General features: G+C 48.5%; 1 protein-coding gene across 1 annotated transcript in view; it reads right to left on the bottom strand.

The window, feature by feature from the left end:
- The window catches only part of LOC140128407 (asialoglycoprotein receptor 1-like), a 40,511-nt gene that overhangs the window by 19,347 nt on the left and 1,635 nt on the right, over positions 1 to 19,529 (bottom strand). Inside the window, exons 3-5 of the mRNA XM_072150109.1 lie at positions 15,113 to 15,223; positions 14,114 to 14,209; positions 13,587 to 13,646 (exon numbers count right to left, since the gene is read on the bottom strand). Of these exons, the coding sequence (XP_072006210.1) occupies positions 13,587 to 13,646; positions 14,114 to 14,209; positions 15,113 to 15,223 (267 nt within the window). The remainder of the gene's footprint in view (positions 1 to 13,586; positions 13,647 to 14,113; positions 14,210 to 15,112; positions 15,224 to 19,529) is intronic.

Below are 19,529 nucleotides of genomic sequence, written 5' to 3'. Positions count from 1 at the left end.
ACATGTAATACACCCCCTCCCCCCATGTAATATCACACATGTAATACAACCCCCTCCCCCATGTAATATCACACATGTAATACACCCCTCCCGCATGTAATATTACACATGTAATACACCCCCTCCCCCCATGTAATATCATACATGTAATACCCTCCTCCCCCCATGTAATATCACACATGTAATACACCTCCTCCCCCCATGTAATATCACACATGTAATACACCCCCCTCCCCCCATGTAATATCACACATGTAATACACCCCTCCCCCCATGTAATATCACACATGTAATACACCCCTTCCCCCATGTAATATCACACATGTAATACACCCCCTCCCCCATGTAATATCACACATGTAATACACCCCCTCCCCCATGTAATATCACACATGTAATACAACCCCTCCCCCATGTAATATCACACATGTAATACACCCCCTCCCCCCATGTAATATCACACATGTAATACACCCCCTCCCCCATGTAATATCACACATAATACACCCCTCCCCCATGTAATATCACACATGTAATACAACTTCTCCCCCATGTAATATCACACATGTAATACACCCCCCTCCCCCATGTAATATCACACATGTAATACACCCCTCCCCCATGTAATATCAGACATGTAATACACCCCCTCCCCCCATGTAATATCACACATGTAATACACCCCTCCCCCATGTAATATCAGACATGTAATACACCCCCTCCCCCCATGTAATATCACACATGTAATACACCCCTCCCCCCATGTAATATCACACATGTAATACACCCCCTCCCCCATGTAATATCACACATGTAATACAACCCCTCCCCCCATGTAATATCACACATGTAATACACCCCTCCCCCATGTAATATCACACATGTAATACACCCCTCCCCCCATGTAATATCACACATGTAATACACCCCCTCCCCCCATGTAATATCACACATGTAATACACCCCTCCCCCCATGTAATATCACACATGTAATACACCCCTCCCCCCATGTAATATCACACATGTAATACACCCCCCTCCCCCATGTAATTTCACACATGTAATACACCCCTCCCCCCATGTAATATCACACATGTAATACACCCCCTCCCCCCATGTAATATCACACATGTAATATATCCACCTCCACCATGTAATATCACACATGTAATACACCCCCTCCCCCATGTAATATCACACATGTAATACACCCCCCTCCCCCATGTAATATCACACATGTAATACACCCCCTCCCCCATGTAATATCACACAAGTAATACACCCCCTCCCCCATGTAATATCACACATGTAATACATCCCCCTCCACCATGTAATATCACACATGTAATACACCCCCTCCCCCCATGTAATATCACACATGTAATACACCCCCTCCCCCCATGTAATATCACACATGTAATACACCCCTCCCCCCATGTAATATCACACATGTAATACACCCCCTCCCCCCATGTAATATCACACATGTAATACACCCCTCCCCCCATGTAATATCACACATGTAATACACCCCTCCCCCATGTAATATCAGACATGTAATACACCCCCTCCCCCCATGTAATATCACACATGTAATACACCCCTCCCCCATGTAATATCACACATGTAATACACCCCTCCCCCCATGTAATATCACACATGTAATACACCCCCTCCCCCCATGTAATATCACACATGTAATACACCCCTCCCCCCATGTAATATCACACATGTAATACACCCCTCCCCCCATGTAATATCACACATGTAATACACCCCCCTCCCCCATGTAATTTCACACATGTAATACACCCCTCCCCCCATGTAATATCACACATGTAATACACCCCCTCCCCCCATGTAATATCACACATGTAATATATCCACCTCCACCATGTAATATCACACATGTAATACACCCCCTCCCCCATGTAATATCACACATGTAATACACCCCCCTCCCCCATGTAATATCACACATGTAATACACCCCCTCCCCCATGTAATATCACACAAGTAATACACCCCCTCCCCCATGTAATATCACACATGTAATACATCCCCCTCCACCATGTAATATCACACATGTAATACACCCCCTCCCCCCATGTAATATCACACATGTAATACACCCCCTCCCCCCATGTAATATCACACATGTAATACACCCCTCCCCCCATGTAATATCACACATGTAATACACCCCCTCCCCCCATGTAATATCACACATGTAATACACCCCTCCCCCATGTAATATCACACATGTAATACACCCCTCCCCCCATGTAATATCACACATGTAATACACCCCCTCCCCCCATGTAATATCACACATGTAATACACCCCTCCCCCCATGTAATATCACACATGTAATACACCCCTCCCCCCATGTAATATCACACATGTAATACACCCCCCTCCCCCATGTAATTTCACACATGTAATACACCCCTCCCCCCATGTAATATCACACATGTAATACACCCCCTCCCCCCATGTAATATCACACATGTAATATATCCACCTCCACCATGTAATATCACACATGTAATACACCCCCTCCCCCATGTAATATCACACATGTAATACACCCCCCTCCCCCATGTAATATCACACATGTAATACACCCCCTCCCCCATGTAATATCACACAAGTAATACACCCCCTCCCCCATGTAATATCACACATGTAATACATCCCCCTCCACCATGTAATATCACACATGTAATACACCCCCTCCCCCCATGTAATATCACACATGTAATACACCCCCTCCCCCATGTAATATCACACATGTAATACACCCCCTCCCCCATGTAATATCACACATGTAATACACCCCCTCCCCCATGTAATATCAAACATGTAATACACCCCCTCCCCCATGTAATATCACACATGTAATACACCCCCTCCCCCATGTAATATCACACATGTAATACACCCCCTCCCCCCATGTAATATCACACATGTAATACACCCCCTCCCCCCATGTAATATCACACATGTAATACACCCCTCCCCCAATGTAATATCACACATGTAATACACCCCCTCCCCCCATGTAATATCACACATGTAATACACCCCTCCCCCATGTAATATCACACATGTAATACACCCCTCCCCCATGTAATATCACACATGTAATACACCTCCTCCCCCCATGTAATATCACACATGTAATACACCCCTCTCCCCATGTAATATCACACATGTAATACACCCCCCTCCCCCATGTAATATCACACATGTAATACACCCCCTCCCCCATGTAATATCACACATGTAATACACCCCCTCCCCCATGTAATATCACACATGTAATACACCCCTCCCCCCATGTAATATCACACATGTAATACACCCCTCCCTCCATGTAATATCACACATGTAATACACCCCTCCCCCCATGTAATATCACACATGTAATACACCCCTCCCCCCATGTAATATCACACATGTAATACACCCCCCTCCCCCATGTAATTTCACACATGTAATACACCCCTCCCCCCATGTAATATCACACATGTAATACACCCCCTCCCCCCATGTAATATCACACATGTAATATATCCACCTCCACCATGTAATATCACACATGTAATACACCCCCTCCCCCATGTAATATCACACATGTAATACACCCCCCTCCCCCATGTAATATCACACATGTAATACACCCCCTCCCCCATGTAATATCACACAAGTAATACACCCCCTCCCCCATGTAATATCACACATGTAATACATCCCCCTCCACCATGTAATATCACACATGTAATACACCCCCTCCCCCCATGTAATATCACACATGTAATACACCCCCTCCCCCATGTAATATCACACATGTAATACACCCCCTCCCCCATGTAATATCACACATGTAATACACCCCCTCCCCCATGTAATATCAAACATGTAATACACCCCCTCCCCCATGTAATATCACACATGTAATACACCCCCTCCCCCATGTAATATCACACATGTAATACACCCCCTCCCCCCATGTAATATCACACATGTAATACACCCCCTCCCCCCATGTAATATCACACATGTAATACACCCCTCCCCCAATGTAATATCACACATGTAATACACCCCCTCCCCCCATGTAATATCACACATGTAATACACCCCTCCCCCATGTAATATCACACATGTAATACACCCCTCCCCCATGTAATATCACACATGTAATACACCTCCTCCCCCCATGTAATATCACACATGTAATACACCCCTCTCCCCATGTAATATCACACATGTAATACACCCCCCTCCCCCATGTAATATCACACATGTAATACACCCCCTCCCCCATGTAATATCACACATGTAATACACCCCCTCCCCCATGTAATATCACACATGTAATACACCCCTCCCCCCATGTAATATCACACATGTAATACACCCCTCCCTCCATGTAATATCACACATGTAATACACCCCTCCCCCCATGTAATATCACACATGTAATACACCCCTCCCCCCATGTAATATCACACATGTAATACACCCCCTCCCCCCATGTAATATCACACATGTAATACACCCCCCTCCCCATGTAATATCACACATGTAATACACCCCCCTGCCCATGTAATATCACACATGTAATACACCCCCTCCCCCATGTAATATCACACATGTAATACACCCCCCTCCCCCATGTAATATCACACATGTAATACACCCCTCCCCCCATGTAATATCACACATGTAATACACCCCCTCCCCCATGTAATATCACACATGTAATACACCCCCCTCCCCCATGTAATATCACACATGTAATACACCCCCTCCCCATGTAATATCACACATGTAATACACCCCCTCCCCATGTAATATCACACATGTAATACACCCCCTCCCCCATGTAATATCACACATGTAATACACCCCCTCCCCCCATGTAATATCACACATGTAATACACCCCTCCCCCCATGTAATATCACACATGTAATACACCCCCTCCCCCCATGTAATATCACACATGTAATACACCCCCCTCCCCATGTAATATCACACATGTAATACACCCCCCTGCCCATGTAATATCACACATGTAATACACCCCCTCCCCCATGTAATATCACACATGTAATACACCCCCTCCCCCCATGTAATATCACACATGTAATACACCCCTCTCCCATGTAATATTACACATGTAATACACCCCTCTCCCATGTAATATTACACATAATACACCCCTCCCCCATGTAATATCACACATGTAATACACCCCCCTCCCCATGTAATATCACACATGTAATACACCCCCCCCCCATGTAATAACACACATGTAATACACCCCCTCCCCCCATGTAATATCACACATGTAATACACCCCTCCCCCATGTAATATCACACATAATACACCCCTCCCCCATGTAATATCACACATGTAATACACCCCCTCCCCCATGTAATATCACACATGTAATACACCCCTCCCCCATGTAATATCACACATGTAATACACCCCCCTACCCCCATGTAATATCACACATGTAATACACCCCCCTCCCCATGTAATATCACACATGTAATACACCCCTCCCCCATGTAATATCACACATGTAATACACCCCATCCCCCATGTAATATCACACATGTAATACACCCCTCCCCCATGTAATATCACACATGTAATACACCCCCCTCCCCCCATGTAATATCACACATGTAATACACCCCCTCCCCATGTATTATCACACATGTAATACACTCCCTCCCCCATGTAATATCACACATGTAATACACCCCCTCCCCCATGTAATATCACACATGTAATACACCCCCCTCCCCCCATGTAATATCACACATGTAATACACCCCTCCCCCCATGTAATATCACACATGTAATACACCCCCCTGCTCATGTAATATCACACATGTAATACACCTCCTCCCCCATGTAATATCACACATGTAATACACCCCCTCCCCCATGTAATATCACACATGTAATACACCCCTCCCCCATGTAATATCACACATGTAATACACCCCCCTCCCCCCATGTAATATCACACATGTAATACACCCCCCTCCCCCCATGTAATATCACACATGTAATACACCCCTCCCCCCATGTAATATCACACATGTAATACACCCCCTCCCCCATGTAATATCACACATAATACACCCCTCCCCCATGTAATATCACACATGTAATACACCCCCCTCCCCCCATGTAATATCACACATGTAATACACTCCCTCCCCCATGTAATATCACACATGTAATACACCCCCTCCCCCATGTAATATCACACATGTAATACACCCCCTCCCCCATGTAATATCACACATGTAATACACCCCTCCCCCATGTAATATCACACATGTAATACACCCCCCTCCCCCCATGTAATATCACACATGTAATACACCCCCCTCCCCCCATGTAATATCACACATGTAATACACCCCTCCCCCCATGTAATATCACACATGTAATACACCCCCTCCCCCATGTAATATCACACATAATACACCCCTCCCCCATGTAATATCACACATGTAATACACCCCCCTCCCCCCATGTAATATCACACATGTAATACACTCCCTCCCCCATGTAATATCACACATGTAATACACCCCCTCCCCCATGTAATATCACACATGTAATACACCCCCCTCCCCCCATGTAATATCACACATGTAATACACCCCTCCCCCATGTAATATCACACATGTAATACACCCCCCTCCCCCCATGTAATATCACACATGTAATACACCCCCTGCCCATGTAATATCACACATGTAATACACCCCCCTGCCCATGTAATATCACACATGTAATACACCCCCTCCCCCATGTAATATCAGACATGTAATACACCCCCTCCCCCCATGTAATATCACACATGTAATACACCCCCTCCCCCCATGTAATATCACACATGTAATACACCCCCTCCCCCATGTAATATCACACATGTAATACACCCCCTCCCCCCATGTAATATCACACATGTAATACACCCCCTCCCCCCATGTAATATCACACATGTAATACACCCCCTCTCCCCATGTAATATCACACATGTAATACACCCCCTCCCCCCATGTAATATCACACATGTAATACACCCCCTCCCCCATGTAATATCACACATGTAATACACCCCCTCCCCCATGTAATATCACACATGTAATACACCCCCTCCCCCATGTAATATCACACATGTAATACACCCCCTCCCCCATGTAATATCACACATGTAATACACCCCCTCCCCCCATGTAATATCACACATGTAATACACCCCCTCCCCCATGTAATATCACACATAATACACCCCTCCCCCATGTAATATCACACATGTAATACACCCCCCTTCCCCCATGTAATATCACACATGTAATACACCCCCCTCCCCCCATGTAATATCACACATGTAATACACCCCTCCCCCCATGTAATATCACACATGTAATACACCCCCTCCCCCATGTAATATCACACATAATACACCCCTCCCCCATGTAATATCACACATGTAATACACCCCCCTCCCCCCATGTAATATCACACATGTAATACACCCCCTCCCCCCATGTAATATCACACATGTAATACACCCCTCCCCCCATGTAATATCACACCTGTTATACACCCCTCCCCCCATGTAATATCACACCTGTAATACACCCCTCCCCCCATGTAATATCACACATGTAATACACCCCTCCCCCCATGTAATATCACACCTGTAATACACCCCTCCCCCATGTAATATCACACATGTAATACATTCCCTCCCCCATGTAATATCACACATGTAATACACCCCCCTGCCCATGTAATATCACACATGTAATACACCCCCTCCCCCATGTAATATCACACCTGTAATACACCCCTCCCCCATGTAATATCACACATGTAATACACCCCTCCCCCATGTAATATCACACCTGTAATACACCCCTCCCCCATGTAATATCACACATGTAATACATTCCCTCCCCCATGTAATATCACACATGTAATACACCCCCCTGCCCATGTAATATCACACATGTAATACACCCCTCCCCCCATGTAATATCACACCTGTAATACACCCCTCCCCCATGTAATATCACACATGTAATACATTCCCTCCCCCATGTAATATCACACATGTAATACACCCCCCTGCCCATGTAATATCACACATGTAATACACCCCCTCCCCCCATGTAATATCACACATAATACACCCCCTCCCCCATGTAATATCACACATGTAATACACCCCCCTCCCCCCATGTAATATCACACATGTAATACACCCCCCTCCCCCCATGTAATATCACACATGTAATACACCCCTCCCCCCATGTAATATCACACCTGTAATACACCCCTCCCCCATGTAATATCACACATGTAATACACCCCCCTCCCCCCATGTAATATCACACATGTAATACACCCCTCCCCCCATGTAATATCACACCTGTAATACACCCCTCCCCCATGTAATATCACACATGTAATACATTCCCCCCCCCCATGTAATATCACACATGTAATACACCCCTCCCCCATGTAATATCACACATGTAATACACCCCTCCCCCCATGTAATATCACACATGTAATACACCCCCCTCCCCCCATGTAATATCACACATGTAATACACCCCTCCCCCATGTAATATTACACATGTAATACACCCCCTCCCCCATGTAATATCACACATGTAATACACCCCCCTCCCCCCATGTAATATCACACATGTAATACAGCCCTCCCCCAATGTAATATCACACATGTAATACACCCCCTCCCCCATGTAATATCACACATGTAATACACCCCTCCCCCCATGTAATATCACACATGTAATACACCCCTCCCCCATGTAATATCACACCTATAATACACCCCTCCCCCATGTAATATCACACATGTAATACACCCCCCTCCCCCATGTAATATCACACATGTAATACACCCCCTCCCCCATGTAATATCACACAAGTAATACACCCCCTCCCCCATGTAATATCACACATGTAATACATCCCCCTCCACCATGTAGTATCACACATGTAATACACCCCCTCCCCCCATGTAATATCACACATGTAATACACCCCCTCCCCCATGTAATATCACACATGTAATACACCCCCTCCCCCATGTAATATCACACATGTAATACAACCCCTCCCCCATGTAATATCACACATGTAATACACCCCATCCTCCATGTAATATCACACATGTAATACACCTCCTCCCCCCATGTAATATCACACATGTAATACACCCCTCCCCCCATGTAATATCACACATGTAATACACCCCTCCCCCCATGTAATATCACACATGTAATACACCCCCCTCCCCCATGTAATTTCACACATGTAATACACCCCTCCCCCCATGTAATATCACACATGTAATACACCCCCTCCCCCCATGTAATATCACACATGTAATATATCCACCTCCACCATGTAATATCACACATGTAATACACCCCCTCCCCCATGTAATATCACACATGTAATACACCCCCTCCCCCATGTAATATCACACATGTAATACAACCCCTCCCCCATGTAATATCACACATGTAATACACCCCCTCCCCCATGTAATATCACACATGTAATACCCCCCTCCCCCCATGTAGTATCACACATGTGCAACATCCGCTACTGGGGCCTAGCCTTTTCGTGGGGCCTGGAGGCAGCCGGGTCCCAGAATACCTGAGTGGTTGCGGTCTAGGCACGCTGATGTCACGGTGCTTGGTATGGGGACCGGAGGGCTGTCCTACAGCCTGGCAGCTCTCCAGCAGGTGGTGTGTGTAAGAAATATGGAGGGAGAGGCTGATGTACTGGTCCTCCCTGGGGCAGCACCTTTGGTGTCTGTAATATGAGCCCCTGGGTAATGGATGGGGAAACCCGTGGTTGTAACAGCTGTATCCAGGGAACATACGAAGGCAACGTTGTGCAAAATAATTCACGGTTCTTTATTAGAACAACTTCAGGCAACGGGCCAAACGGTCTTGTTGGATTGTTGGAGATTCCGGATTACTGGAGTGGTCATGGAGAGTAGATTCACCAGCCAGGTAGTAGGGGCAGGCTGGCATGTAGCTGTGTCCAGATATGTGTAGCACTGAAGGTGTGCGTCACACTGTCTCTCTGGTCACTGACAGATCTGTGCTCTCTGGGAGAGCTGGGGCCAAGGAGCTGCTCTCTCCCTTTGCTCCTCTCTGAATAAGGGTTTTATTACAACCTGGTCAGGTGGTGGACAACTCTCCAATCACACTCCAGTTCACATAAAGGAATATCATTGGTTGTCATATCACACATATCTTAACCCTTGCCTGTACAGGCAGTGTCTACAGCTGCCGGTGCCCAACAATGACTGTATTCTTCCTGAGGTGAGTTGTGCACGCTCACCCGCTGGGGAGATACAGATGGAGGGCCTCATTCGCAATACCCCTCTACCTATACGTTGGCAGGGGTGTTGCATACCCCCGGGCAGTTGAAAGAGCGGATCTCGGCTCGACTATGGACCAGATGGGTGAAAGATAACCATCTCTGGCCAGCAGCAGGTGGCCTCCAGAGGGTCCAGGTACATAGGAGCAGATAGGGGTGTGGATGGCAAAGTTGCACCTGCTGTGAAGTGCTGGCTATGTGAGTACACAAAATACATTGAATATGTGACAGTTGGTAGCTAACGCCCTTAAACCAACTGTATGATGAGGGAAAGGTGTGGTGTCATGTCCTGTAATCCACTCCACTTGCACCAAGGCCTGACAATTTGTTCCCAAACTCTTCTTCCTTGGCGACAACATAATACACGTAACAGTATATGTAGTGCATACAATACAATTTACCTGCCGTCTGACGGTCTTACCCCTCAATATGACATCTAGGTGTTTCTAGGTGAACAACCTGGTCCCCTAAAGACCCGCGGTTTACAGAAACCATACCATACGAAGCTTAGGTTTGAGGTGTAATCCTTCGGTCAGGATTTACATATAAAGGACGGTCCAACACAGTCTCACTACAGTCCTGCAAAGCCTGAAAAGATGTCAACTACAAACTGACTGGAAATACTATGTTGACAGTTGTGCAAAACATACGAAAAGCACATTGGCTGAAGCCGCCCAATGGGAAGGTGACTCGTTTTGTTTTGTTTTAAAACTTTCTTTATTGAAAAAGATTTTTGAGATAAAGGTAGTATAAAACATTCCATCAGTCAGGCTTATTAGTTAGTTAATTGACTTTTTAGTTTACAGGCAGTGGCATTGGGAAGGTGACTTGAACGTTACAAACGTTATGACTACTCAGGGTAGCATGAAAACAAAATGCACAATGTCCATTTTCCTGGAAAGAAAAGGCATAAATGGCAAAGATAGGGGCACATTTACCAAGGGTCTGAACACCGCATTTTCGTCGGGTGTCGCAATTTTTTTTCCATTTTACGCTGAATTTCCCCGGGTTTTTGCCGCACTTGATCGGATTGTGGCGCATTGGCGATTGGGACAAACCGCAGAATTTAAAAAGCAAATTGTGTCGCAAGATCAGCACTCACATCCAACGGGAAGAAGAAGTTGAAATCCGGCGGACCTCAGCGGGGGAAGCAACACATGCAGGAAATTGGACGCACTCTTAGTGAATCGAGGCAGCTCCGAATCCTCGTCGGACATTCCGGATCGGCGTCATCAACAGGATGGGTAAGTAAATTTGCCCCATAATGTCCGTCATTGAAAAGGAAAGGCATTAAGTGCAAAACATTGAAATGGCAAGTTTTCCCTTGTTGTGTATGGCCGAGTCTCTGAGAAGGCTCCAGTGGAAAGAGTCCATGTTCTGGGCGCAGCCCTTGATGTGGGGAAAAAGTGCAAAACAAAGGGTCTCCTCTTCAGTGGAGGGACCGAGTCCTTTGAAGATGTTGGTGACTCTGCTTCACCAGAGGTTGGTGCTAACATAGCACATGTAAATGGATTACAGTTCAAGGAAAGTCTCTTCACTGGACAATAAATAAATAGGGGAAGAGTCTCGGGATAGTCTCTGGCTCAGAGGGTATGAGGGCACAGAGAGAAAATACCTGTTAGGGGCTACTGCCCATCAGGGGTTACTCTGTATCAGAGTCTGAAACAGGATCCGGGAGCCAAGCAAGATCCTGGGACAAAGAACAAACAGCCGGCTAGAGACACCCGTTGGCAGCTTCAGGGACTGCATGCTCCTCGGCATCCTCCTGATATTCCGGGGGAAGGATGCTGTTCGCCGGGGTGTCAGCTGCTCCAGCCGGTGGATCCATAGGACCCAGCATCAATGATGAATCCAGAAACAAGTAGATAGGTGCTTGGCCTAGCGCCCTTCCAGCCTCCAACTATTCTGGGGTCGGGTCATCACCCCATTGGTACGGAGTTGTTGGAGGGTCGTCCCTTGCTGGAACTTTGGGTTCTCCTCCCTCCTCAGCTGCTTCATCTGCCACGGAAGACCTGTGAGAACCCCCCACACTTGCCACCGGAGAGGCCGCTGGGGTATTTTCTTGAACCAATCCTGGCCCATGGATGGCAGGATGGATGGAGGGTAGACAGCAACAGCAGGAGCGGTGAGGTTGTTGGCAGCTGCAGTAGGCCCAGGCACTGGCTCAGAAGCAGGAATCAGGGCCCCCCATGTGACACCTCCACGTAGGCCCGAGGTACCAGCATCGTGGCCCAGAGAAGCAGCAGATACCGCCCGGGTAGTCCATGGCGCTCCGTCACTGATTGGAGGTATTTCCGCAGGACGGAGACCCGGGTCAGGCCTCGGTGCAGCAGTTGTCCCGTGGAGGGTCTTTGGACCGGCTGGGCGGAGACCACTATCGCCATCTCCAGGGCTTCCAGGAACTCAGGTTCCTCAGCAGGGGGTAGAGGACCCAACATCCGCTGACCGCTGACATCTCTGCTCAAAGTCCACAGAAGTTCTGCCCTGGTGATGAGGTGTGGCAGGAAGTCAGCTTTGTGCCAAAGGGTGGAGTCAAAGTCTTTCCCGCCAAAGGCTGTGGTGAGTTTTATTTTCTGCTGCGCCACAGTAGGCAGGGTTCGTGCCATTCGTGCATGGGTGGAACTTGGTGAGTCACCTGGATTTCCCGCCAGTGAAGGTTTTGGCAGGCTGGGGCAACCCCTGACTGTCTGTAATATATGTCCCAGGGTAATGGATGAGGAGCCCGTGGTGGTGACAGATCCAGGGATTAGACAGAGGCAACGTGGTGCAAAATAACTCACGGTTCTTTATTAGAACAACTGCAGGCAACGGGCTAAACAATCTTGTTACAGATGCCGGAATTTCTCAGATTCCGGATTACTAGAGTGGTCTTGGAGAGTGATCCTCAGGAGTAGATTCACCAGCCTGGAAGTAGGTGACGGCTGGTGCCCAACAATGACTGTATTCTTCCTGAGACGAGTTGTGCAGGCTCTCCCGCTGAGGAGATACAGATGGAGGGCCTCATTCGCAATACCCCTCTGCCTATACGTTGGCTGGGGTGTTGCACATGTATTACACCCCCCACCCCTGTAATATCACACATGTAATACAATCCTCTTACCTCTTATGATTTCGGAGATGATCCTCTTCAGGGATTTATCGATATTCTGCATCTCGTCCCCTGGAATGAAGGTCACAGGATTGTGATATAGTGGATGCTGGGCCAGGTGTGCAGGTCCTATCCCCCCCTGTAGTTACAGGATACACCAGGTGTGCAGGTCCTACGCCCCCTCTGTAGTTACATGGAGGATACACCAGGTGTGCAGGTCCTACGCCCCCCCTGTAGTTACATGGAGGATACACCAGGTGTGCAAGTCCTAAGCCCCCCTGTAGTTACATGGAGGATACACCAGGTGCAGGTCCTATCCCCCCCCTGTAGTTACATGGAGGATACACCAGGTGCAGGTCCTACCCCCCCCCCTGTAGTTACATGGAGGATACACCAGGTGTGCAGGTCCTACGCCCCCCCTGTAGTTACATGGAGGATACACCAGGTCAGGAGATACTACACAGTATATATATATTTGGGGTCTTTCCTACATGTTATGGTTTCCCCCCCGGGTTGAGCAGCTTTACCTCATGTCTCACCTCGTACTGACAGATGCTCCGCATTAGATTGTAGCGTGGCACTCAGGTTCTGGAACTTGTCATTGATGTTCTTCTCGGTTCTGGTGACTCCATGGTCTGTAAGAGAAGGACCATCTGTATCACCTCCTCAGTGTCAGAACCTGACCCTCTATCCCCCAGCCGAGGGTGTCAGGGAGCAGAGACCCGATGGTGTGCCAGTGGTGGGGGGCAGAGAGCCGAGGGTGTGTGGGAGTCAGGGCGCAGAGGGCCGAGGGTGTGCTGGTAGCGGGGTGCAGAGAGCCGAGGGGGTGCCGGTACTGGACGCAGAGAGCCGGGGGTGTGCTGGTAGTGGGGTGCAGAGAGCCGGGGGTGTGCCGGTAGTGGGGCGCAAAGAGCCGGGGGTGTGCCGGTAGTGGGGTGCAGAGAGCCGAGGGTGTGTGGGAGTCAGGGCGCAGAGGGCCGAGGGTGTGCTGGTAGCGGGATGCAGAGAGCCGAGTGGGTGCCGGTACCGGACGCAGAGAGCCGGGGGTGTGCCGGTAGTGGGGTGCAGAGAACCGAAGGTGTGCGGGTGTCGGGGTGCTGAGAGCCGAGGGTGTGCCGGTAGTGGGGCGCAAAGAGACGGGGGTGTGCCGGTAGTGGGGCGCAGAGAGCCAGGGGTGTGCTGGTAGCGGGGTGCAGAGAGCCGAAGGTATGCGGGTGTCGGGGTGCAGAGAGCTGCACCCGGACACCTACACTCCCTCCGCTCTGCACCCTGACACCCGGTCTCCCCCCAGCCAATCACAGGCATGGCTAGTTGTTGGTGTTATTTGCATGTGGGGGGAATGGTGTGTTTTTCTGGTGTATTAGTGATTGTGTATTGTGTAGTGTAGAGTGAATGTTGATGGTGATACATATGGTGTGAGGTGTTGTATAAGTGATTGTATAACATGTTCTATAGGGTGATGCTTGTCAGTGTGTAGGTTGTTGCTTGTGTATGTGTGTGTGGTGTAGGATATTTGTATAAACTATTGTCATACTCACTGGACACAATCACAATAAGGATGATGATGAGAAGGAGGAGGGTGCAGAGTGCGGACAGGGCACAGATGAGGATGTGGGAAGGTTGTTGGATCCATCTCTTCATAACCTTAGCTGTAAAAGAGACAGAATACATGATGGGGGTACAACACGGGGTGACATCTGTGGGGTCAAGGTCTCACCAGTGGCTATGACTGCCAGAAGCTCCAGTCTGTCCCATACACGTCTCCAATCCTCCAGCAGCTGAGGTCTACACTACTACCACCACAAGTCTCCAATCCTCCGGCAGCTGAGGTCTACACTACTACCACCACAAGTCTCCAATCCTCCGGCAGCTGAGGTCTACACTACTACCACCACAAGTCTCCAATCCTCCGGCAGCTGAGGTCTACACTACTACTACCACCACACGTCTCCAATCCTCCGGCAGCTGAGGTCTACACTACTACTACCACCACACGTCTCCAATCCTCCAGCAGCTGAGGTCTACACTACTACCACCACAAGTCTCCAATCCTCCGGCAGCTGAGGTCTACACTACTACCACCACACGTCTCCAATCCTCCGGCAGCTGAGGTCTACACTACTACCACCACAAGTCTCCAATCCTCCAGCAGCTGAGGTCTACACTACTACTACCACCACACGTCTCCAATCCTCCACCAGCTGAGGTCTACACTACTACCACCACACGTCTCCAATCCTCCACCAGCTGAGGTCTACACTACTACCACCACAAGTCTCCAATCCTCCGGCAGCTGAGGTCTACACTACTACCACCACATGTCTCCAATCCTCCGGCAGCTGAGGTCTACACTACTACTACCACCACACGTCTCCAATCCTCCGGCAGCTGAGGTCTACACTACTACTACCACCACACGTCTCCAATCCTCCGGCAGCTGAGGTCTACACTACTACTACCACCACACATCTCCAATCCTCCGGCAGCTGAGGTCTACACTACTACTACTACTACCAACACATGTCTCCAATCCTCCAGCAGCTGAGGTCTACACTACTACTACCACCACAAGTCTCCAATCCTCCGGCAGCTGAGGTCTACACTACTACTACCACCACAAGTCTCCAATCCTCCGGCAGCTGAGGTCTACACTACTACTACCACCACATGTCTCTAATCCTCCAGCAGCTGAGGTCTACACTACTACTACCACCACATGTCTCCAATCCTCCAGCAGCTGAGGTCTACACTACTACTACCACCACAAGTCTCCAATCCTCCAGCAGCTGAGGTCTACACTACTACCTGTTCCATATCATGTCTTTGTGGCGCTTTGAACCTGTTTTGGCCCGTTTTTAAGCAGAATGTTAAAAAAACGCATCTGTTTTTGACAGGTTTTACCAATTTATCTTTATTAAAACTGGTCAAAAACATATGCGTTTTTTGACAGACTGCTTAGAAACGGCCAAAAACAGGTTCAGCTGAGGTCTACATAACATCCACCACCACCACAAGTCTCCAGTCCTCCATCAGCTGAGGTATACATAACATCCACCACCCCAACAAGTCTCTAGTCCTCCAGCAGCTGAGGTCTACACTACTACTACCACCACATGTCTCCAATCCTCCAGCAGCTGAGGTCTACACTACTACCACCACAAGTCTCCAATCCTCCGGCAGCTGAGGTCTACACTACTACCACCACACGTCTCCAATCCTCCGGCAGCTGAGGTCTACACTACTACCACCACAAGTCTCCAATCCTCCGGCAGCTGAGGTCTACACTACTACTACCACCACACGTCTCCAATCCTCCGGCAGCTGAGGTCTACACTACTACTACCACCACACGTCTCCAATCCTCCAGCAGCTGAGGTCTACACTACTACCACCACAAGTCTCCAATCCTCCGGCAGCTGAGGTCTACACTACTACCACCACACGTCTCCAATCCTCCGGCAGCTGAGGTCTACACTACTACCACCACACGTCTCCAATCCTCCAGCAGCTGAGGTCTACACTACTACTACCACCACACGTCTCCAATCCTCCACCAGCTGAGGTCTACACTACTACCACCACACGTCTCCAATCCTCCACCAGCTGAGGTCTACACTACTACCACCACAAGTCTCCAATCCTCCGGCAGCTGAGGTCTACACTACTACCACCACATGTCTCCAATCCTCCGGCAGCTGAGGTCTACACTACTACTACCACCACACGTCTCCAATCCTCCGGCAGCTGAGGTCTACACTACTACTACCACCACACGTCTCCAATCCTCCGGCAGCTGAGGTCTACACTACTACTACCACCACACATCTCCAATCCTCCGGCAGCTGAGGTCTACACTACTACTACTACTACCAACACATGTCTCCAATCCTCCAGCAGCTGAGGTCTACACTACTACTACCACCACAAGTCTCCAATCCTCCGGCAGCTGAGGTCTACACTACTACTACCACCACAAGTCTCCAATCCTCCGGCAGCTGAGGTCTACACTACTACTACCACCACAAGTCTCCAATCCTCCGGCAGCTGAGGTCTACACTACTACCACCACAAGTCTCCAATCCTCCGGCAGCTGAGGTCTACACTACTACTACCACCACACATCTCCAATCCTCCGGCAGCTGAGGTCTACACTACTACTACCACCACACATCTCCAATCCTCCGGCAGCTGAGGTCTACACTACTACTACTACTACCAACACATGTCTCCAATCCTCCAGCAGCTGAGGTCTACACTACTACTACCACCACAAGTCTCCAATCCTCCGGCAGCTGAGGTCTACACTACTACTACCACCACAAGTCTCCAATCCTCCGGCAGCTGAGGTCTACACTACTACTACCACCACATGTCTCTAATCCTCCAGCAGCTGAGGTCTACACTACTACTACCACCACATGTCTCCAATCCTCCAGCAGCTGAGGTCTACACTACTACTACCACCACAAGTCTCCAATCCTCCAGCAGCTGAGGTCTACACTACTACCTGTTCCATATCATGTCTTTGTGGCGCTTTGAACCTGTTTTGGCCCGTTTTTAAGCAGAATGTTAAAAAAACGCATCTGTTTTTGACAGGTTTTACCAATTATCTTTATTAAAACTGGTCAAAAACATATGCGTTTTTTGACAGACTGCTTAGAAACGGCCAAAAACAGGTTCAGCTGAGGTCTACATAACATCCACCACCACCACAAGTCTCCAGTCCTCCATCAGCTGAGGTATACATAACATCCACCACCCCAACAAGTCTCTAGTCCTCCAGCAGCTGAGGTCTACACTACTACTACCACCACATGTCTCCAATCCTCCAGCAGCTGAGGTCTACACTACTACTACCACCACAAGTCTCCAATCCTCCGGCAGCTGAGGTCTAAACTACTACTACCACCACATGTCTCCAATCCTCCGGCAGCTGAGCTCTACACTACTATCACCACACGTCTCCAGTCCTCCATCAGCTGAGGTCTACACTACTACCACCACATGTCTCCAATCCTCCAGCAGATGAGGTCTACACTACTACCACCACATGTCTCCAATCCTCCAGCAGCTGAGGTCTACACTACTACCACCACATGTCTCCAATCCTCTAGCAGCTGAGGTCTACACTACTACTACCACTACGTGTCTCCAATCCTCCAGCAGCTGAGGTCTACACTACTACCACCACATGTCTCCAATCCTCCAGCAGCTGAGGTCTACACTACTACCACTACATGTCTCCAATCCTCCAGCAGCTGAGGTCTACACTACTACCACCACATGTCTCCAATCCTCCAGCAGCTGAGGTCTACACTACTACCACCACATGTCTCCAATCCTCTAGCAGCTGAGGTCTACACTACTACTACCACTACATGTCTCCAATCCTCCAGCAGCTGAGGTCTACACTACTACCACCACATGTCTCCAATCCTCCAGCAGCTGAGGTCTACACTACTACTACTACTACCACCACATGTCTCCAATCCTCCAGCAGCTGAGGTCTACACTACTACCTGTTCCATATCATGTCTTTGAGGCTGCGGTCACACGTGGCATTTTGAACCTGTTTTGGCCCGTTTTTAAGCAGTATGTTAAAAAAACGCATCTGTTTTTGACAGGTTTTACCAATTATCTTTATTAAAACTGGTCAAAAACGTATGCGTTTTTTGACAGACTGCTTAAAAACGGGCCAAAAACAGGTTCAGCTGAGGTCTACATAACATCCACCACCACCACAAGTCTCCAGTCCTCCATCAGCTGAGGTCTACATAACATTCACCACCACCACAAGTCTCCAGTCCTCCATCACCTGAGGTCTACATAACATCCACCACCCCAACAAGTCTCTAGTCCTCCAGCAGCTGAGGTCTACACTACTACTACCACCACATGTCTCCAATCCTCCAGCAGCTGAGGTCTACACTACTACCACCACATGTCTCCAGTCCT

The sequence above is a fragment of the Engystomops pustulosus genome, chromosome 4 (genome assembly GCF_040894005.1).
Source record: "Engystomops pustulosus chromosome 4, aEngPut4.maternal, whole genome shotgun sequence".
NCBI classification, from domain to species: Eukaryota; Metazoa; Chordata; class Amphibia; order Anura; family Leptodactylidae; genus Engystomops; species Engystomops pustulosus.
Note: the sequence above shows the minus strand (reverse complement) of the source record. Positions and strands in the feature narration are given on the sequence as shown.